The sequence below is a fragment of the Sapajus apella genome, unplaced genomic scaffold (assembly GCF_009761245.1).
Source record: "Sapajus apella isolate SASKATOON/1434 unplaced genomic scaffold, GSC_monkey_1.0 scaffold60, whole genome shotgun sequence".
In the NCBI taxonomy this organism is placed as follows: domain Eukaryota; kingdom Metazoa; phylum Chordata; class Mammalia; order Primates; family Cebidae; genus Sapajus; species Sapajus apella.
The window spans coordinates 588,456-610,804 of record NW_022437000.1 but is presented as its reverse complement, the minus strand read 5'-3'; the positions used below and the strand labels follow the sequence as shown (position 1 = coordinate 610,804).

The 22,349-nt window shown below is 37.9% G+C and overlaps 1 protein-coding gene across 6 annotated transcripts in view; it reads right to left on the bottom strand.

Moving 5' to 3' along the window:
* The window catches only part of PCCA (propionyl-CoA carboxylase subunit alpha), a 424,770-nt gene that overhangs the window by 380,179 nt on the left and 22,242 nt on the right, over window positions 1-22,349 (bottom strand). For all 6 annotated transcript variants that reach the window (XM_032246368.1, XM_032246373.1, XM_032246371.1 and 3 more), the window contains 2 exons: window positions 19,351-19,398; window positions 19,173-19,241 (listed from right to left, as the gene is read on the bottom strand). In XM_032246368.1, the coding sequence (XP_032102259.1) occupies window positions 19,173-19,241; window positions 19,351-19,398 (117 nt within the window). Of the gene's footprint in view, window positions 1-19,172; window positions 19,242-19,350; window positions 19,399-22,349 lie in introns of those variants that run through there.

Sequence of the window (22,349 nt, the reverse complement as noted above, 5' to 3'; positions counted from 1 at the left end):
TGAATGCTGAAGATAGCAACAATGAATTTAAATCTATTTATCTTAGCTAGAAACTCTTTTCCTTTGTACAGGTTCCAATTCAGATGAATAACTCAGATATAAATCCACCATTGCCATGTCCAGACAGCCTTCTATCTTTCTAAAAGATGCCTACTAGACTTAGCTACTCCAACTTGACAGATGCCACCGCAGCCACAGGAACAGGGCAGCGGAGGAAGCAGTCCCAAGTTGGGTCAGTGACTGGCTAAAGCAAGAGATCCAGAGCCAGCAAAACAATGCCTCGACTTGCTGAGGGGGCAAGTCAGGTATCACATGAGTAATTTGGATAAACTGATGCTTGAAATTGAGCAAAAACACAATTTTGAGATCTGACATTTTTCTCTGTTTTTTGCGGACTTCAATAAATTTAGCACAAAAAAAAGGATGGCATAGTAAGTTCATATTTCAAAAGCTCTACTTCAAATGTACAGCAATGACAATAAAACCCAGAAAAGAAAACTAAGAAAACAGGTAAGCAGAAATAAATGGCAAACATTTCACAAACTCAAAACAGGAGAAAAACGCTTAACAATGCTAACAATGCTAACCACTGGCTGGTTCCTCCAGAAGCAGGAAGCGCCAAATACAAAGTACAGCTCATGAGAATGTTCTGAGGAGACTGAGAAGGCAGCCAGGGCCACTGGTGAAAACCAGGCCAAAGAAAAGCCGCCCTTGGCCTAAAGAGGAGGCCACCCAGCATTTTCTGCAACTATAGCTCACTACAGCTCCTAGAGACTGTGGACCTAGGGAGGCGCAAACACAGCTCCAGAGTCAAAATCTCAACAAGCTGCTAAGACTAATCTGCCACGTGTCCAAACTATCACCATAAGACCTGGATGTAGAGGTCGGGCGTGGTGGCTCATGCCTATAATCCTAGTACTTTGGGAGGTCAAGGCAGGCAGATCATGAAGTCAGGAAATCAAGACCATCCTGGCTAACATGGTGAAACCCCGTCTCTACAAAAAATTAGCCAGAGTGTTAGCACGCGCCTGTAGTCCCAGCTACTTGCGATGCTGAGACGGCAGAATCGTTTGAACCCGGGAGGCGGAGGTTGCAGTGAGCCGAGATCGTGCCACTGCACTCTAGCCTGGTCAACAGAGTGAGACTCTGTCTCAAAAACAAAAAAAAGAAAAAGACCTGGATGTAGATTAGGAATCCAAAATGCCAGATGGAGGGGAGAGGACCACAAAACTGCTGGTCAGGGAGAGGGTGGGAGTGGGGAATGACCGGGGTGAGAGAGAAACGAGGAATAGGAAGGCCAAGGAAGCAAGGGCGAGGGAGATGAAGAATGAAGAGTAACAAACACGTTTAACTTTCACCAGAAAAAAACAACCTATGAACCAAAATTCCAAAACAGAGTAAGAAAGCATTAGCTAAGAAAACGAACAAAACTTCTGGAATGGTTCACATCAGATAAACTGCCCAAGATGAGATTAATTTTATCAGCCTAAAAGATTAAAAGATTCACTAGAAAAGGATTTTAAAAGACCTTGCTAAGGAAGTACTAATGAAGAGAGCTGACTAGATTCCAAAATTATTTATGAAAAGGACTTGTTCATAAATTGGAAATGAGAAATGAAACAGTGACAGTGAAGATAAAGTCCTATATCTTGTGCTTCTGCAGTAGGATTCAGACACAAGAAGCCTGAAGGATCAAAGTTCAGTTTGGGTAATGTTGGGTTTGAGGTAGTTGTAATATATCCAACTAGAGATGTCACAGAGAGGGAAAACAGAGTTGAAGCTAGAGTTGATTAAAACCACAGAAATAGAAGTGGAAGAGAATGTGATCTTTCAGGGCAAGGGTGGAGAGCACAAAAAAATAAAAAATTTAAGAAAAGCCCACCAATGAAACCTTGAGTGATTCCTGTAGAGGGGACACAGAGGAGAGCCACAGTAGCAGGAAAAAAAAAAAAAAAAAAACTAGGAGATTAAAATGTTACCAAAGCCAGAGGATGAGAGTGGCTGAAAAAGGGTAATAGTGTTAAATGCTTCTGGGAAGTCAAATAGAAGAGGACTGAAAAATGTCCACTGGATATAACATGAGAAAACTGGTGGCCACACTAGCAAGAACTCTTAGTAGAGTACTGAGGACAGAAGCAGACTGGAGTGGCTCAGGGCCTTTGCACATGCTGTCTTGTCTGCCTAGCTGGTTGACTCCTTCTCATCCATCAGTCTCAGCTTACATTTTACGGCTCAGAGAGACTTTCTCTTACTACCTTATCAGTGAAGGGTAAGGGTAATGAATCTCTCTCAACAATTTGTTTCCCTCATAACACTTACCACAGTTTGTAATTACTTAAGTTTTATTTCTCTATATCTATCTCTAGAACAGCAATCCCATCACTCCCAGTCACTCTTCTAGTTCCAGTATCTATCCTAGCGACCGGCCCATAACAGGCACTAATAAAAACTCTGCCATCAAAGTAATAAACTTCACTTCATTTTGTAGGGGGAGGGGACTTTTCCTTATACTTAGTATGGGAAGCAACATGCACAGTGGAAAGAGTACAACTTAGGAGTCACACATAATTCGAGTCTTAGCTCCACTACTTACTAGCCCAGTGATCTTTGGCAACCCGAAGATTGGCTTTATACTTGAAGCCCCAATTTTCTCCATTTAAAACAGTAACAATAATTTAATCCATATGTAGTTATGTGCTTTTCTAGTACACCATAGATACTTAATGAGTGAGAAGCATTATTTGGAATAATCCTGTCCTCTCCCTCCACTCAGGGGTCTGAATGAGTGAGGCTGTAAAAATGAGTTAAGTTATTGCCTTAGCAACACTAGAACATCGAAATAAGTTAAACCGTACAGTCAAATCTTTTATTGAATGTATGCTTTTTCAGTAAGACAGGAATTCCAGTCCTTCCCAAATAGCTGCTTAGAGAAAAATAAATCCACGATTAGGTATTTTTTCACACCAGCAGGTACTAATCACATTGAAATACATAAGTTCCCTTTAAACCTATGTTGTTTAAATTCACCAGAAATTACAAAATAAAACCAAAAAGATGTATTAATCCTCACAATAGTTCATTTTTTTGTTCTTAATTTAAAATTTTAGTATAAGTAAAAAGTAACTTTAGTGTAAGTTATTATTCCTAACCAAAAATTCAGAAAGGCTTGAGACATCTCCTTAACGTTTTATAAAAGAAAATATTCACAAGTCACTTCCCATAGATTAAAAAAAGCTGCAATGCTTTTATTGAATTTAAATAACAAGGTACATAAACACGCAAATGAATAAGTCATACATGAAGATATGATATAAATCCTGTCCAAATATAATTTTTGCCTGACTGCTAAATAAAGTCATAGTCCATCATGACTGGAATGACTGGTTTACCTTTAACTCCAGGTGGCTTAAACTATCAGACTTTTAAGCAGCTTTACTGGTTTTTGACGATTTAACCTGCTGAGCTCACAGCACCCATGGGAGGGTCTTGGTTGCAAGTTTTATTTCTGACGCTGCTGACCACTAATACTGACTCCATAGATAATGGATTTCAATAACAGCCACCCACAGGTTAACACTGAGTATTACCCATAATACTGCTTTAATTAAGTTAATACATGAAGGTCACAGTTTGGTAGAAACTTTTATTAAATTTGGCAGTGCTGAACATAATTATAAAAAAAAGTGGTGTTCATCTGCAGTAACTCTTTAAATTTGCCTAGAGATATAATCTAGTTTGCTCACGGATTTATGCTGCATTTCAATTTATTTTCTGAAAGGAATTCAATTTATTAGTTCCATTCCCCCAAAATACGTACATTTCTAGCATTTCTAATAGATAGTTTCCTGACAGATAACTCCAACCATGCTGGGCACAGAATGGGTCTACCTGGCACAAAGAGACCCCCCGCAGCAGCAAAGGAGATTTCCACCCCCACCCCCGATTTAGGAGGATTTTGATGGTGGAAAAGATTCATGCTTTGATTTGTCCATAGTTCAAGCGTTAAATATTAATTTGTCTCTGAAATACCAGAATTATTCTTTCATCTTGAAAAGTAAAGACACACAAATATTACTTTCAAACCCAAACCCATTATGCACAGAATGGCAAAGCAAATAAATCTTTAAACGACTCTGTTAAAAAAAAAAAATGATACTGTACTTTAAAACACAAATCACATGGTCAGTACAGCTGACAAAATCTTCTATTTTTATACGTATAAGGTAATCTGAGGTTATTTTATGGAAAAGCAAATAACAATGGCTGAATTCAGCTCATATACATACCGAATTTGGCAATGATTGGATTCTTTAAATACACAACCTGACAGGCACTATGGTAGATAATAATGAATCAGCATGGGAGCCATTTAACATACTTCTTGATTAACTCATTGCCTGTCCAGGTCGTACACAGACATGCTTACATGTCATAATCGTCATAATTCCCATCATCCCCACCGCTAACACTACAGCGCCTTGATTAGTCCACAACTCCCAGACGAGCCATTGCTAATACTAAATAATTCTCTTCAGCCTCCTGCTACTATTCTGCAGGATCTCCAATTAAATATAATATTAATGTGAACAGATTCCTATCAGGAATCCGTTCCTATTCCATTTTACCCAAAAATGCAGAGAAAGTAATTTAGCCAAGCCAAAGATAATCAAAACATTTAAAATTGATACAGTATACTGTTTCTGCAAAGTAAGTTTTTCCAAAGACAATAAAAGCAAAAATGAACAAGAAATGTCTAAAGCATCTTAAATACTTTCTTTTCCTGGTTAGTTCTTAAATGAAAAGTCTATTGTTTCAAATTTGCATAGGTAGATACATTGTATTCTTAATCTAAAAAGATTTCTGAAGGCTAAGTTGTATGAGAAAAGTGAGCAATAGCAAGTTTTAAAGCCATTATGCCACTTTAAAAACCCTTTGATTACCTAATTACCAGACTCCCAGATTCAAAACCATATACTAAGGAAAACAACTCCTCTCTTCCCATTAAATGAAGTATTGCAGTCACTCCTCAGAGGCTTTGCCACAAGACTTTTTGTTGTTGATAAGGAAAGTTAATATTGAAGAATGGCAACTGTAAATATCTTTTGTAAGAATAAATTAAGAATCCTATAGATTTCCTATTGCAGCCTCAACGTCTGGAAATGTTTCTGATCTAATTAAGACCAACTGTGAAACATGGACCATGACAGCCATCATCTTAAAACATCCTTCACTGGAAAAGGCAATTTAAGAAAATGTTACTTAAATATAACATTTGCAACTACACACGCGCGCGCGCGCACGCGCACACGCACACGCACACACACACACACACACACACACACACACACACACACACACTAGAAGGTCATCTGATATTTTTCAGTTAATACTCCAAAAGAGTTTTACAAACCTGACTTTAGTCATTTGTCCTATTTGAGGATCAGTGACAGCATCAACTCTAAACAAGTCCATTAACAATTTTTGTGAAAATTTTAAAAAATGTTTAATTAAGAATCTTAACTCCTTTCCAAATAGAAAAAGTTTGAAAATATTCTGAAATCATGTAAAGAAGAAAAAAATGTTTAAGGTTTTCACATTTAAGTTGCTTTCATCTCTTTACACATCTAAGGTAAAATGAAGATACCCTACACTAACAAAAATATAAATGTATATGTATACACAGAGACATATGTAAATATAAAAAAATATGAAATAAAGATATTCCAATAGTCCCATAAAAGGTTGAAAAGTTTTCCCCTGAGGTCTTTTATACCTTAGTCTGCATTAATGTGTTCCATTTCCATTTACCTGATCATTACCCTCCAGTTTATTCAGCTGGAACCAACATACACTAATTGCTTAGACATCACAAAGTCCTATTTGTCCTATGTCCCTCCCCAGACAGCAGGGACATACTACCACGGGTAGGCATAAAAAGTGATGATTGCCCTCACCTTACTGTCAATCACCCAAGAATGCTCACAGGAAACCCCACTCAATCTCATTACAGAATCCTGAGGCTGAGACTACAGTGCGCACCAGGGATCATACTTTAAACAGCAGGCTGCCTGGGTAAGATGGGAGTCACAGTGAATACTTCCCTGATTTTAGGTTCTTGTTCCAACGTGGTAAAATCAAATATTTCTCATTTAAATCCAACATGACTGTACACACACAAAGCAACAAAATATGTATAGACAGGTTCAATTTAGGAGCATAGACAGAAAACACAGTCAAAGGTTGAATGAATTCTGTGGATGTACAGAATCATTTTCCTCTTTGGAAATGAAAATTCTCAACTCTTTTCATTTAACCTGATGAGATCTCATTTTTTAAAAAATATCAGAACTAATTTTAGCAGTTTGATATAAATATAACAATATAATTTACTATTTTTGTGGAAAGGCATACTAGTTTTTATACTTAAAACATTATGTTATCTAACATTCATTTGGAGGAGTACAAGCACAACAATCTTAAATTCCCAAATTCTTTGCTGCCACTATTCACCAAACTAAGGAAAGGGGACCCACGTGCCCATTTAGAAACTCCTAGTCACTAAAGCCATTAAACATTTCTCATTCCTTATACTTCTTATCTTCTCTGAGATACCTAAAAATCACAGCAAATTAAAGGCAAGCAATCCTAGAATTACTGCTTATCTTCTAAATTCACATAATATTCATAAGACCTTCTTTAACAAGTCAAAAATCCTCCCACATAAACCCACTGCCGAAAATCTAACAAATTTATTCCACAGAACTATCTCTTCTTGCTGACTTATAATTTATTAAAATGTATTTTAATATGTTAATGTATTTTAATATCCCTTGTCAATTTTCCTCAGAATTGTCTAGGCTGTTCTTGCATATTTACTCCTTGTCAATCTCCTCCAATTAAACTATTATATTTATTAGGATTTAATAGAAAATGTAAGATTAATTTAGAACTAAATAGCATTTTTAAAAATTGGTTTCCCTATACAAAAACATGAAGTCCTCATATAAGTCCTAAAAATTTCATTTTAAATTCACATCACACAGTGTTTTATCATTTGCATTGCCTCTACAAGGTTACATTTCTTGTTGCATTTTCTACCTTATAGAAATAAATGAAGTTTATAGATTTATTTATATTTACTTTTTAACCAACCACCAGAGATTTTTTTTTTGTTTCTAAAGAGTTATTCCATTCATTGTATAACTAGAAACTCAATACAAACTTCTTATTTTTGTCTTTTCCATCCACCAATTAATAGCTCTTGCCTAACTGCATTACCTTATACTTCTAGAATGCTATTTTAGAATACTAGTGATGGAGACCTCATAAATGAGATCTTTCCCTTTCCCCTTACACCGTGTTAGGACATGGCAAGAAGGCTCCACCAAAGAACTAAAAGGGGAGCCCTCACCAGGAACAACATCTAACAGTGCCTTGATCTTGACTTCCCAGCCTCCATAACTGTGAGAAACAAATTCCTGTTACTTATAAACCACACAGACTGTGATATTCTATAACAAGCCTGAACAGACTAGGACAGTGACCAAAAAAAAGGGAAGGCTCAAATGTCTAAATTCAGGAATGAAAGGTCATTACTACTGACCTTATGGAAATAAAAAAGATAAGAAAATACTACAATAAGCTAGATAACTTTGATGAAATGGACACATTCCTAGAAAAACACAAATTATAGATGCTGACTAAAGAAACAGAATACCTGAATAAACCTATAATAAGTAAAAAGGTAGATTTAATAATCACAAACTAACCAAAGAGAAGCCCAGATGCAGATGGCTTCACTGGTGATTTCTACCAAACATTTAAAGAAAAGGCAATACCAAGTCTTCCAAAAAAGTAGATGAGAGAAAGCTTTCCAATTCATGAGGCCAGGATCACACTAACACCAAAACCAAGCAAAGACATCATAAGAAAACTACAAACTAATATAACTTATACAGGTATTGATCGACTTATGACCTATGCAACTTACGACCATTCAACTTTACGACTACAATCGCTAGCCACGACTGCTCCGTGTCTGGCAGCACAAACGTTGCCCAGCTGGGCGTACGACAGTGCGGACCAGCTTCCGGCAGCACTACCATCTCCGCGTGCATATAGCCTACTCAACTTACAACCAAATCATGTTACGACCGGTCTGTCGGAACCAATTGTGGTCATAAGTCAAGCACTAGTTGTAAATATGAACACAAAAAATATCAATAAAATACTAACAAACTAAATCCAGCAATCCAGGATTGCACAGCATGACCAAGAAGGATTAATCCCAGGAATGCAAGGTTGGTTTAACATCCAAAAAAATCAACTGATGTAACAATACACCATATCAATAGAATAAAGGACAAAAACCACATGATCCTCTCAGTAAACACAGAAAAATCATTTGAAAAAATCCAACATCTGTTAATGATAAAAATCCCTCAGCAACCTAGGAATAGCAATTAACTTATTCCACCTGATAATGGAAGTCTATGAAAATATTGAATTTAAGGGGGAAATACTGAATGCTTTCCCCCTAAGATGAAGAACAAGAAAAAGATGGTTCTTCTCACCTCTTCAAAATTGTTCTGGAAGTTAAAGCCAGAGAAATTAGGCAAGAATATAAAATAAAAAGCACCCAGATGGAAAGAAGTAAAACTATCTCTATTCATACATGACATGATCTTACATAAAAAATCCTAAGGGCCAGGCGCAATGGCTCATGCCTGTGATCCCAGCACTTTGGGAGGCCGAGATAGGTTAATCACTTGAGGTCAGAAGTTTGAGACCAGCCTGGTCAACATGGCAAAACCCCTTCTCTACTAAAAACCCCAAAAAAATTAGCCAGGCATGGTGGTGCATGCCTGTAACCCCAGCTACTTGGGAGACTGAGGCAGGAGAATCACTTGAACCTGGGAGGTGGATGTTGCAGTGAGCCAAGATCATGCCACGACACTCCAGCCTGGGTGACAGAGTGAGAGTAAAAAAAAAACAAAAAGGATCCTAAAAAATCTACTAAAAGCTATTAGAACTAACAAAAGAGTTCAGCAAGGTTGCAGGACACAAAATCATTATATCAAAATCAAATGTATTTCTATAGACTTGCAACTAATTTAAAAAATTGAAATTTAAAAACTAATTACACTTAGTACAAAACACAAAACATTCCTGAAAGAAATCCAAATGACCTAAATATGGAAGAAAATCACATGTTCATGGATAGGAAGACTTAAAAATATTGAGACAGCTATACACTCCAAAATGATCTACAGACACAATGTGATATCAATCAAAATCCCAGCTGGATACATTCTTGCACTAGAATTGTCTTCTCTTCATAAACCATTCCCACAAATCTTCCCAGAGAATAATAAGTGTGCTTTCCTAGGGCCTGGAAAATGAAACATAAAAGACAATTCATGACTTCATAAGAGGCTTAATTCCCATTTTGCTTTCTCCTGCCCTGACCGTTTCCCATTGGAGTATTTTATACCGCTTCCCTGTGGCCTCATCCCCTGGATTCAGGCACATTAATCTCATCATTATAAATGAACCGTTTTCCTAGGGAAAGCCTGACTGTAAGACTGCTCTAGAGCAGTCTTTATTTCTCAAAGAAATTGAGGGAATTTCCTCAACAGAGAATAGAATGTCATATTGTTTCAAGACAAACCAACAATAAGCCAACTAAATAATCTGCAAAGCCTCCCTAGAAACATCTAAAGACCTAGATTAAATATAACAAATATCCTTCAAATGAAGAGCTTGGCTCACAAAAAAACTACAAGGGATGAAAAACAAAGAAAAAGTAAGCAGGGTGCAGCAGCACGTGCATTAAGTCGCAGCTACTCAGGAGGCTGAGGCAGGAGAATCACTTGAGTCAGGAGTTCATGGCTATAGTTTGCTACACTCACACCACTGCACTCCAGCCTGGGCAACAGAACAAGATTCTGTCTCTTTAAAAAAAAAAAAAAAAAATGTAATCTAAAAATATAGCTGGGCATGGTGGCTCAAACCTGTAATCTCAGCTGAGGACTGGAAGGCTGTGGCAGGTGTATCACCTAAGGTCAGACGTTCAAGACCAGCCTGGCCAACATGGTGAAGCCCTGTCTCTACTAAAAGTAGTACAAAATTAGCTAGGTTTGGTGGTGCATGCCTGTAATCCCAGCTACTAGGGAGGCTGAGGCAGAAGAATCACTTGAACCCAAGAGGCAGAGGTTGCAGTGAGCTGATATCATGCCACTGCATTCCAGCCTGGGTAACAAGAGCAAAACTCTGGCTCAAAAAAATAAACAAATAAATAATAATTAATTAATAAATGAAAATCAGACTGCATCCACAGGAGCCAATCTTGGAGAGTGAAAGTAGGAATCTCAATAATCTAGAAGACTGGGTTTTAACAATCATAGAAAGGAAACAGATCCTGTGTGAGTTGGAGATTTGAAGGAAAGAAATCCATCTAAAGTCAGGATACTCAAAGATTACATTCTCAGTGAACGGCTGTAGGGGAGAAATCAGCCTACTAAATAGAACATAAACCCTATGTTGGTATCTCTGTTGTTCAAAGTAAAGGAAAATGTCTCTAGAAATTACAAACTATGAGCCTATTCCTATTCAATAGGGTGTGTGTGTGTGTGTGTGTGTGTGTGTGTGTGCGCGCGCAATCAATCTCATTTTGTTCTTCCCATTATCTTCATAATTTGACAATCTTCATGCCAAAAAATTAATATAAAAATTAGTCCTGGCTGGGCATGGCGGCTCACGCCTGTAATCCTAGCACTTTGGGAGGCCAAGGCGGTTGGATCATGAGGTCTGGAGTTCGAGGCCAGCCTGGTCAACATGGTGAAACCCTGTCTCTACTAAAGATACAAAAAATTAGTCAGGCATGGTGGCATGTGCCTGAAATCCCAGCTACTTGGGAGGCTAAGGCAGGAGAACTGCTTGAACCCAGGAAGAGGAAGTTGCAGTGAGTCAAGATCACGCCACTGCACTCCAGCCTGGGAGACAGAGCAAGACTCTGTCTCTAAAAAAAAAAAAAAAAAAGAAAGAAAGAAAGAAAGAAAAGAAAATTAGTCTCAGATGAGTGATACCCTGTGTGGTGGAAACAAATATAACACTATTCTACCTGGCCACTGAAATTCAACAATAAAAGCACCAAACATGAAATCTGAAGCCAAAACTTAAACATGTGAGAAAACAATACATCATCAGAAAGAGTCAGGAATAGAAATAAACACTCACAAACTTGAAATAATACAACAATATGACAATTATTTAAATTAAGTATGCTAAAAATAAAGACCTCAAATACATAAGAAAAAAGATAATACATAAAAACAGATTCAAAAAGGAGCAGCAAATCAGCAGCTTACTCAACAGACAGCAAAAAAGATAAATGCAACCAAAGTAATCAGGCTCAAGCAATTTTCACTATCAATGCAAAGACATTAGATGAGAGGTGGTTGGGGGACAAAATATTCACATGAATTCAAAAACTCACCCCAAAAATTATTTAATAAAAGGCTGGAACCACCATCTTCCAGTAATTCACCAAAATGACAAACACAAAGGGAAAGAGGAAAGGCACCCGATATATGTTCTCTAGGCCTTTTAGAAAACATGGAGTTGTTCCTTTGGCCACATATATGCGAATTTATAAGAAAGGTGATATTGTAGACATGAAGGGAATGGGTACTGTTTAAAAATGAATGCCCCCCAAGTGTCACCATAGCAAAAGTGGAAGAGTTTACAGTATTACCCAGCATGCTGTTTGGACTGTTGTCACAAACAAATTAAGGACAAGATTCTTGCCAAGAGAATTAATGTGTGTATTGAGCACATTAAGCACTCTAAGAGCTGAGATAGCTTCCTGAAATGTGTGAAGGAAAATAACCAGAAAAAGAAAGAAGACAAAGAGAAAGGTATCTGGGTTCAACTGAAGTGCCAGCCTGCTCCACCCAGAGAAGCACACTGTGTGAGAAACAAGGGGAAGGAGCCTGAGCTGCTGAAACCTATTCCCTATGAATTCATGGCATAATAGGTGTTAACAAAATAAAAGGCCTCTGTGGGGGGAGAAGGAGAGGGAGAGGGAGGAGAAGGAGAGGGAGGAGAAGGTGAAGGAGAAGGAGAAGGAGAAGGTGAGGGAGAAGGCGAGGGAGAAGGAGAGGGAGAGGGAGGAGAAGGAGAGGGGGGAGAAGGAGAGGGAGGAGAAGGCGAAGGAGAAGGAGAAGGAGAAGGTGAGGGAGAAGGCGAGGGAGGAGAGGGAGAGGGAGGAGAGGGCAAGGGAGGAGAAGGAGAGGGAGGAGAAGAAGAGGGAGGAGAAGGCGAAGAAGGAGAAGGTGAGGGAGAAGGCAAGGGGGGAGAAGGAGAGGGGGGAGATGGAGAGGGAGGAGAAGGCGAAGGAGAAGGTGAGGGAGACGGTGAGGGAGAAGGTGAGAGAGAAGGCGAAGGAGAAGGAGAGGAAGAGGGAGAGTGAGAGAGAGAAGGTGAGGGAGAGAGAGAAGGAGAAGTAGAGGAAGAGGAAGAAGAAGAACAGGAGGAGGAGAAGGAAAGAAGCAGAAGCAGCAGCAGCAGCACCACCACCACCACCACAATGGGAGGACCTGGTAAAATGAAATGATCAAACATAGCATAACAACAAAACAATTCAACATTAGGAACCTCTTGTTATGATATTACTATTAAAAAAAAAAATCACTGGCTGAGGTACGGTGGCTCATGCCTATAATCCCAGCACTTTGGGAGGCCAAGGCAGGAGGATCTCTTGAGCCCAAGAGTTCAAGACCAGCTAGGCAAGATAGTGAAACCCGATCTCTACAAAATATACAAAAATTAGCCAGGTGTGGTGGCATGCACCTGCAGTCGCAACCACTTGGGAGGCTAAGGTGGGAGGATCACTTGTGCCCAGGAGGTCAGGCTGCAGAGAGCTATAATCTCAGAACCGTACTCCAGCCTGGGCAACAGAGCAAGACTCTGTCTCAAAAGAAAAGAAATAACATCACTTATTAAGTAGTTTTGTCAAATATTTAATTTGAATTTATTCATGAGGAAATAATCATACAAAGCTAGAATATCTAAAAGCCAACATAATAAAAATCAAAAAAAAAAAAAGGAGGGAAAATAGGGGTACTATTTTAGATTAAGAGATTAAAGAGGTATAATAACCAAATGTAACTCATGAACCTGGATTGAACTGTGGATCAAAGAAAAATATTACAAAGGACAACTGGAGTCAACTGGAGAAACCTGAATGAGGTATGCAGATTACATGATATTATAGAATAATTAGTTTTCTTAGGTTTCATAAGGTATTATAGATACGTAGAAAAACCATACTTATTACTGCTGAAGTATTTAAGAGTAAAATGTCACAATGTCTGTAACATTTTCAAATCGTTTAGCAAAAACAAAAAAAGATGCACATGCACAATGTATATATGGAGACAGATATACAGCTAACAAGCCAAAATTTTAACAACTGGTAAATCTAGGTGAAGGGGATACAGATACCCTTATACTGGTATATAAGGGTAAACTGATATTAGTACACTGGCACTACTTTTCTAATTTTTTTCATTATGTTTGAACAAACACTGCAGAAAAAAATATAAATGACCCACAACACAAAAAAGTACTCAACATCAGTATTCATCAGGGAAATCTAAAATTGAAAGCACAATGACATACTGTTTCACCGCCACTTAAAAATAAAACACAAAACCAAATGGACTGAAAACACCAAGTGTTGGGAAGGACATAAAAGCACCCTGACCTCATACATTTCTGCAGGGAGTATAATATGATACAAACATGACGGAGAACTGTTTAGCAGCTTATTATCAATTTAAACATGCATTTATTTATTCTAGGCATCAGCAAAATACCGTCTACCCACAGGCCAAATCTGAACCTCTGAAGCTAACAATAGTTTTCACATTTTTAAAGCGTTGTTAAAACAAAACAGAACAAAAAGAAGAAAATGTAACAGAGGCCACAGTGGCCTGCAAAATCTAAAATATATTTGCTATCCAGAAAAAAATATATTTCCTTTCAAACAGAAAAACGTTGCCAACTCCTTATCTACCCCAAGACCCAGCTACTCCACTCCTAGGAATTTACCCCCAAAAAATCAAAACTATGGTCACAAAAAGACATGCAAAAGTTATAAAAATCTTGTTCACAGTAGCTAAAAACTGGGAAAGAGGAGTAATTTGACCAGCTCATCCTAAAATTCATATGAAAGAGCAAAGGACCAAAAATACTGAAGATAATTTTGAAGAACATGTTGGAGTAAAGGGACCAAGAGAGGTAAACTGCATAATCATCTCTAAAAGCCAACGTTTTTCCATCAAACATTAATTGTTTGCAAGTTAGTTGGCTTTCCTTCTTTGTGTGACTTATCAGTTAATATGAGTAGTATCCATTCAACTTTTTCCTTGCATAATTACCTTAAAAATTAGTTGTTTATAATAGACAACGAATAGCTTTCACAATCGTTGCAGTATTTTCCTACTGCAACGGTACTTATATTTCCACATATGGAACTAACACAGAAAGCCTATAAGGCTTTTTGCTCCAAGCTACATTTTGAATGCTCACCTCTTGAAAACAAACATTCAAACATTAATACAACCGAACAGCATGGCTTGTTCATATTACTGATATTGTAAAGCTGATTAGCCATGATAGAAGCCTCTGTGATCATATGCTGAGGAAGGAAAAAATGCTGTTACAGAAATTCACCTTTTCAGCCTTCCTTGAGACTAAAACAGAAACCACATAGCAGATTTGACCCTACTATTGAGATTTCAAGGAAACTTTTGACATTCCAACCATCATTATCCTGCTTTTATTTATAGTATCTTTCTAGAAATTCACTTAAAGTAGGTCATATTAAGAGAAAGTTTTGACTGAGTATGCATTGTGGGGTCTGGCAAATTTTATTCTAAATTATGTATTATAATCTCTAGTATATTCACTACTACTTTCAGCCAGAAGTGGTGAAAAGTCTCTAAAATGTAAAACTACCACATCTGCTTCAGAATTCTTTTGAAACCACTTTTGTAAAGTCTGCAAAGTCTACCTCTAGATCAGAATATAGTCATGTGCCATATGACAACATTGTGGTCAGCAATGTACTGCATGTAAGACAGAAAATTATAATGGAGCTGAAAATTTCCTATTTGTCTAGTTATATCTTTATTTTTATGGGTATACAGTAAGTGTATACATTTATGGAGTTCATGAAATACTTTGATACATGCATACAATGTGTAATAATCACATCACGGTAAATGGGGTATCCATCATCTTCAATCATTCATTTATTTGTGTTACAAGCATCCCAGTTGTGCTCCTTCAATTATTCTAAAATGTACCACAAATTATTGTAGACTGTAGTCACCTAATTATGCTATCAAATACTAGATCTTACTTATTCTATCTAACTATATTCTTGTCCCCATTAATCATCCCTACCCCTGCGCTCCATATACCTTTCCTAGCTGCTGGTAACCATCCTTATACTCTCTATCTCTATGAGTCCGATTGTTTTCATTTTTAGCTCCCACAAATGAGTGAGTACATACAAAACCTGTCTTTCTGTGCCTCGCTTATTTCACTTAACACAATGTCCTCCACGACGAGAGATGCTGGAAAGGATGTGGAGAAATAGGAACTCTTTTACACTGCTGGTGGGAGTGTAAATAGTCCAACCACTGGGGAAAACAGTGTAGCGATTCCTCAAGGACATAGAAATAGAAATATCAATTGACCCAGCAATCCCATTACTGAGTATATATCCAAAGGATTATAAATCGTTCTATTATAAAGACACATGCACATGTATGTTCACTGCGGCACTGTCTACAATAGCAAAGACTTGGAACCAACCCAAATGCCCATCAATGATAGACTGGATAAAGCAAATGTGGCACATATACACCATGAAATACTATGCAGCCATAAAAAAGGATGAGTTCATGTCCTTTGCAGGAATATGGATGAAGCTGGAAACCATCATTCTCAGCAAACTGACACAAGAACAGAAAACCAAACACTGTATGTTCTCACTCATAAGTGGGTGTTGAACAATGAGAACACATGGACACAGGGCAGGGAACATCACACACCAGGGCCTGTTGGGGGGTGGGAGGCTAAGGGAGGGACAGCAGGGAGTTGGGGGATTGGCAAGGGATAACATTAGAAGAAATACCTAATGCAGATGATGGTGGGGGGATAGATGCAGCAAACCACCATGGCATGTGTATACCTATGTAACAATCCTGCATGATCTGCACATAAACCCCAGAACTTAAAGTATAATAAAAAATAATAAAATGCACAATCTCACAAAAAATAAAAATCAGATAATATTAAAAAAAAAAAAAAAAACATAATGTCCTCTACCAGTTCCATCCATGCATTGCAAATGACAAGATTGCATTCTTTTTTATGGCTGAATGGTACTGTATATATGTACCACATTTTCTTTATCCATTCATCTGTTGATGGACACTTAAGCTGCCTCCCAATTTTGGCTATTGTGAAAAATGCTACAATAAACATGGATGTGCAGGTATCTCCTCCATATACTGATTTACCGGCTGCTAGGTGTGTGATGTTCCCCGTCCTGTGTACACCTAGCAGCCAGATGACATGATAGTTTTACCTTTAGTTTTTTGAGGAACCTCCATACTGTTCTTTATAGTGGTTGTATTAATTTACATTCCCACCAACAGTGTATGAGGATTCTTCTTTCTCCAGATCCTCAACAGTACTCATTATGTCTTTTGGATAAAAGCCAATTTAAGTGGAATAAGATGATAACTCATTGTAGTTTTTGATTTGCATTTCTGTAATGATCAATCATGTCGAGCACCTTTACATGCACCTGTTTGTGATTTGTATGTCTTCTTTTGAAAAATGTCTATTCGGATATTTTGCCCTTTTTTTTTTTTTGGATGTCGGTCTCACCCGTTTGCCCAGGCTAGAGTGCAATGGCGTGATCTCGGCTCACTGCAACCTCCGCCTCCTGGGTTCAAGGTTTTGCCTCAGGCTCCAAGTAGCTGGGACTACAGATGCGTGCCACCACACCTGGCTAATTTTTGTATTTTTAGTAGAGACTCAGTTTCACCATATTGGCCAGGCTGGTTAAACATGCATTTATTTATTCTAGGTCTCGAACTCTTGACCTAAAGTGATCTGCCTGCTCAACCTTCCAAAGTGCTGGGATTACAGGCATGAACCACCACACCTGGCCTTTCTGCCCATTTTTTAATCAAATCAATAGATTTTTTTTCCTACAGAGTTGTTTGAGTTCCTTATACATTCTGGTTATTAATCCCTCATCAGATGGACAGTTTGTAAATATATTCTCCCATTCTGTGGGTCGTCTCTTCCCTTTGTTGATTGTTTCCCTGGCTGTGTAGCATCTTTCTAAGTTGATGTGATCCCATGCCTACTGATGTCTCCATGAGCCTGACCCTGTGCAGGTCTAGACTAATGTGTGCATTTGTGTCTTCGTTTCTAACCAAAAAAAAAAAAAAAATGTAAAAAAAAAAAAAAAAAAAAAAAAAAAAAAACAGAAAAAAGCTTATAGAATAAGGATATAAAAAAAAATTTTTGTACACTTGTACAATGTTTGCTTTTTATGCTGTTTTATTATGAAAGAGTCAAAGAGTTAAGACAAAATTTAAAAAGTTTATAATGTTAAAAAAGTTATGACATGCTAAGGTTAATTTATTATTGAAGAAAAAATATTTTTCTAAAAATTGAGTGTAGCCTAAGTGTACAGTGTTTATGAAGTCCACAGTAGTGACAGTAATGTCGTAGGCCTTCACTCACTCCCTGACTCACCCAGAGCAACTTCCAGTCCTGCAAGCTCCATTCACAGTAAGTGCCCTATACAAGTGTACCATTTTTTATCTTTTATACTATATTTTTGCTGTACCTTTTCTGTGTTTAGATATGCTTATATACGCAAATATTTAGCATTGTGTTACAACTGCCTACAGTACTTAGTACAGTCACATGCTGTACAGGTTTGCAGCACAGGAGGAAGAGGCTACACCATTTTGATGTATACAAGGCTATATCATCAAGGTTTGTGTAAGTACATTCTGTAATGTTCACATATGATTGAACTCACCTAATGATGCATATCCCTGTCATTAAGCAATGGACCCTACCAAAGAATCCCATTATCAAAAGTAGTGTGAGAAAATGAGAAACAATGCTTGCGTTAGCATTCAACTACTTATAGTTCATGCCATAAAATTCTAATAATTTACATGCTTTTCCATTGGGATTTTTTTTCTATTCATTCATAATTCATTACTACTAAAGAAATGCCTGCCATGGGCCAGGCACAGTGGCTCACGCCTGTAATCCCAGCACTTTGGGAGGCCAAGGCGAATGAATCACGAGGTCAGAAGTTCAACACCAGCCAGGCCAACATGGTGAAACCCCGTCCTTACAAAAATACAAAAATTAGCCAGACATGACGGCAGGTGCCTGTAATGCCAGCTACTTGGGAGGCTGAGGTGGGAGAATGGCTTGAACCTGGAAGGCAGAGGTTGTAGTGACCCAAGATTGCGCCACTGCACTGCAGTCTAGGAAACAGGGCAAGACTCTATCTCAAAAACAAAAACAAAAACAAAAACCCCTGCTGTGTTAAAAGTACCAAATAAAAGTATGTCTCCTTTATGCTATACCTTCTTTTGTTCATATCCAATTACCATTAGACTATCTTTCATTTATGAAACTTTCAAGTGAACATGTTGAAGCATTTAGGAAAGGTTAAACAATTATCGCATTCCCTTAGTGATACCGGAGTTATGCTGGGGGAAAGTGCTCTCATAAGGGAACACTGTGTAAACATTTCATTAATCTTTGACTCGAACTTTCTCATGCTTTGCTTAAATCTACTCGGTGACCAGCAATCAGCTGGCAATTTTTCCACGTAAGTTTTTAAAGCTTTGAAAAGAAAATACTGAAGGCACATATAGAAGATATTGTGATACTGTCATTTTGCTTAACACAACAGTGAACAATTAAACAGTTTTTAAAATTGAATATATCTTTTGCAGGCCAAGAAAAAAGGCCTGTTGTCTTTCATTTTTTTTCTACTTGACCCCAAATTAAGTCCCGATTTAAACAAAGCAAAAAATACTCACAGAAGTAGCATCAACATCGCTGTGGATGGCAACTGTCTTAATGCCCATCTTCTTGCAAGTTTTAATAACCTATTTTAAAATACATTAATGTCTATTAATAGTGACTCAAATTTAAAGGGATTCAATAATAAATAATTTCATAGAGTAAAATGAAAAATAAAATGAAAATTCTACTCACCCGACATGCAATTTCTCCTCTATTGGCAACAAGAATTTTATCAAAAGTCTGAAGTGAGAAAAAACATATTAGAAATTGTTACTCTTACTTTGGGAGCAAAAGACACCAGGTTTTTCCAACATAAACCTTGAAAATAATCCTAATAAACATTACTTCTTAGAGTGATATTAAATACTATAAATAGTATGTTCATTTACAACCAGGGAACTACTAAATTCATCTGATATGATCAGGGTCTATAATTACTTTATTAAAGCATCAGTAGACTAGGTTAATGTATTCACACTGGAGGTATTTATAAATTCTCTAGCCAAAAGAAAATCTTCAAATATTTTGGACACTAAAAAACTTTGGTCAAGGCCAGGCGCAGTGGCTCACACTTGCAATCCCAGCACTTTGCGAAGCCAAGGTGGGTAGATCACGAGGTCAGGAGTTTAAGACCAGCCTAGTCAACATGGCAAAACGTTGTCTCTACTAAAAATACAAAAATTAGCTGGGTATGGTGGTGCACGCCTGTAATCCCAGCTACTTGGGAGGCTGAGGCAGGAGAATTGCTTGAACCCAGGAGGCAGGGGTTGCAGTGAGCCGAGATGGCGCCACTGCATTCTAGCCTGGCAACAGAGTGAGACTCCATCTCCAAAAAAAAAAAAAAAACTTTGATCAAAATTACTTTTCAATTTATTTTCTAAATTCTGGGAAATTCTAAGTGTCATAAGTTGTTTTCAAAGGAAAGTCTGACACTAAGTAAGGATAACTTATCTGCCATCTCTGTCGGGTCAGGGCATATTTTCAGTAACTCAGAATAGGTACCAATTGTGCTCATATCCAAAAATGCCCAGACTAAGCAGATTACACCATTTGAATACAATGTTAAGTTTGAATAACCACCAAATTTTGAAGCAGCTGAGACCAAATAGTAGAGAAGTTGTGTATCCTGTTTTTATCTAGAGACCTAAATCCAAGTCTAACTTTGCCAATAATGACCTATTTAACTTCCAGCAAATCAATCTCTGTAGGCCTTGATTTCCACATAAACTGGCAGCACTCAAATGGAAAGCTATTTAGTAAGATTTTCTTCCTACTCTAAAATTATACCGGCTAATCATTTTTAAAAACACACCATTCTAAGTAAACTGGATGTAATATATATTAGCACAGAGTTATTTCTGGATTTGTGAATTGTTTTTAAGTTTAATGGAACTACAAAAAAAAACCAGTTATATTTCTAAAAGAAGAGTTAGAGTTATATATAGTCTTTTAAAAAGTACTCTTACATAACTTAGAGCAGTTTTTGTTTATTTGTTTGTTTGAGATAGAGTCTCGCTCTGTCACCCAGGCTGGAGTGCAGTGGTGCGATCTCAGCTCACTTTAACCTCTACCTCCCAGGTTCAAGCCATCCTCCTGCCTCAGCCTCTAGAGTAGCTGGGATTACAGGTGCATGTCACCACGCCTGGCTAATTTTCTTGTATTTTTAGTAGAGACAGGGTTTCTCCATGTTGGCCAGGCTGGTCTTGAACTCCTGACTTCAGGTGATCTACCCGCCTTGGCCTCTCAAAGTGCTAGGATTACAAATCTGAGCCACCACGCCCAGCCTAAAGCAATATTTTAAGATACAGGAAAAAGTCCAGAATCTCAGAATTCAAAAAGGCTTTCTAGATCTTGGTTAAACCTTTACATCACATATGTCTTAACTCCACCAACCTAAGGCAAGCCCCTGCCTTAAAATTAGGTAAACTTCTGGCCGGGCACAGTGGCTCATGCCTGTAATCCCAGCATTTTGGGAGGCCAAAGTGGGTGGATCACAAGGTCAGAAGTTCAAGACCAGCCTGGCCAATATGATAAAACCCTGTCTCTACTAAAAACACAAAAATTAGTCAGGCATGGTGGCAGGCGCATATAGTCCCAGCTACTTGGGTGGCTGAGGCAGGAGAATCGTTTGAACTCAGGAGGCGGAGATTGCAGTGAGCCAAGATAGCCCCACTGCACTCCAGCCTGGATGACAGAGTGAGACTCTGTCTCAAAAAAATAAATAAATAAAATAAGTAAACTTCTAATTTGATAAAACTCCAAGCCACTCAAGAGCCTTGTTCAGACCTCAGGTCTGAAAATGCACAATCATCTACTTTTCTGTATCTAAATGGTCATAGTAAATCCCTCTTAAGCAGTAAGTATACCTTCAGAAAACAATATTTACACTTTCTTGAATGGGTTTTAATATGTGATGTTAATATTAACTGTGAAACAGACCACATCTGATAATCACCACAAACAGCACTGCTAGAAATTATATATTAAGCAATTGTTATAGCAAAGACAACAAATCATGATAACATTGGAAGAATTAAGTAAGAATCCCCATTCTACTTTCTATTCAAGCAACAGAATGGTCATTGCCAGTCAAGTCTGCAGCCAAGCCACCCAGGCTGAACTCCCAACACTCTATGTTCTCCTCCTGTGTGTCCTGCTATGAACAAGTCATCCTTCTTGCCTCTCATTACCTGCTACGTAAAATAAGAGTAAAAACAGCACCTGCCACAAGAGGTTGTGAGAATGCTATGAATTACCACCCTTTAAGTGTTTCAAATAATGTCTAGCATGTAATACATAGTCATTCAGCATTAGCTATGGTTGCTGTTCTTCACCCTTTGAGCCACATGCCAGACTATTATGAATTTAGGAGTGTGCCCCTATATGTGTAACTGGTGAAAATCTATATCAGAACAAATACCTGCACCTGGCACATCTTCTCTGTTCAGGGCTATTAATGTATTACCAATTAGTGCATAAAACTCTGTAAAGCTAATCATATCAATTAATCTTCCATACATAAAATTTTCTTTTAAATAAATTACAGATGCATGCACTTCAGAATTTTTTTTTTAGGAGTCTCGCTCTCTTGCCCACACTGGAGTGCAGTGCTACAATCTCAGCTCACTGCGACCTCCGCCTCCCAGGTTCAAGCAACAATCTTGCCTCAGCCTCCTGAGTAGCTAGCACTA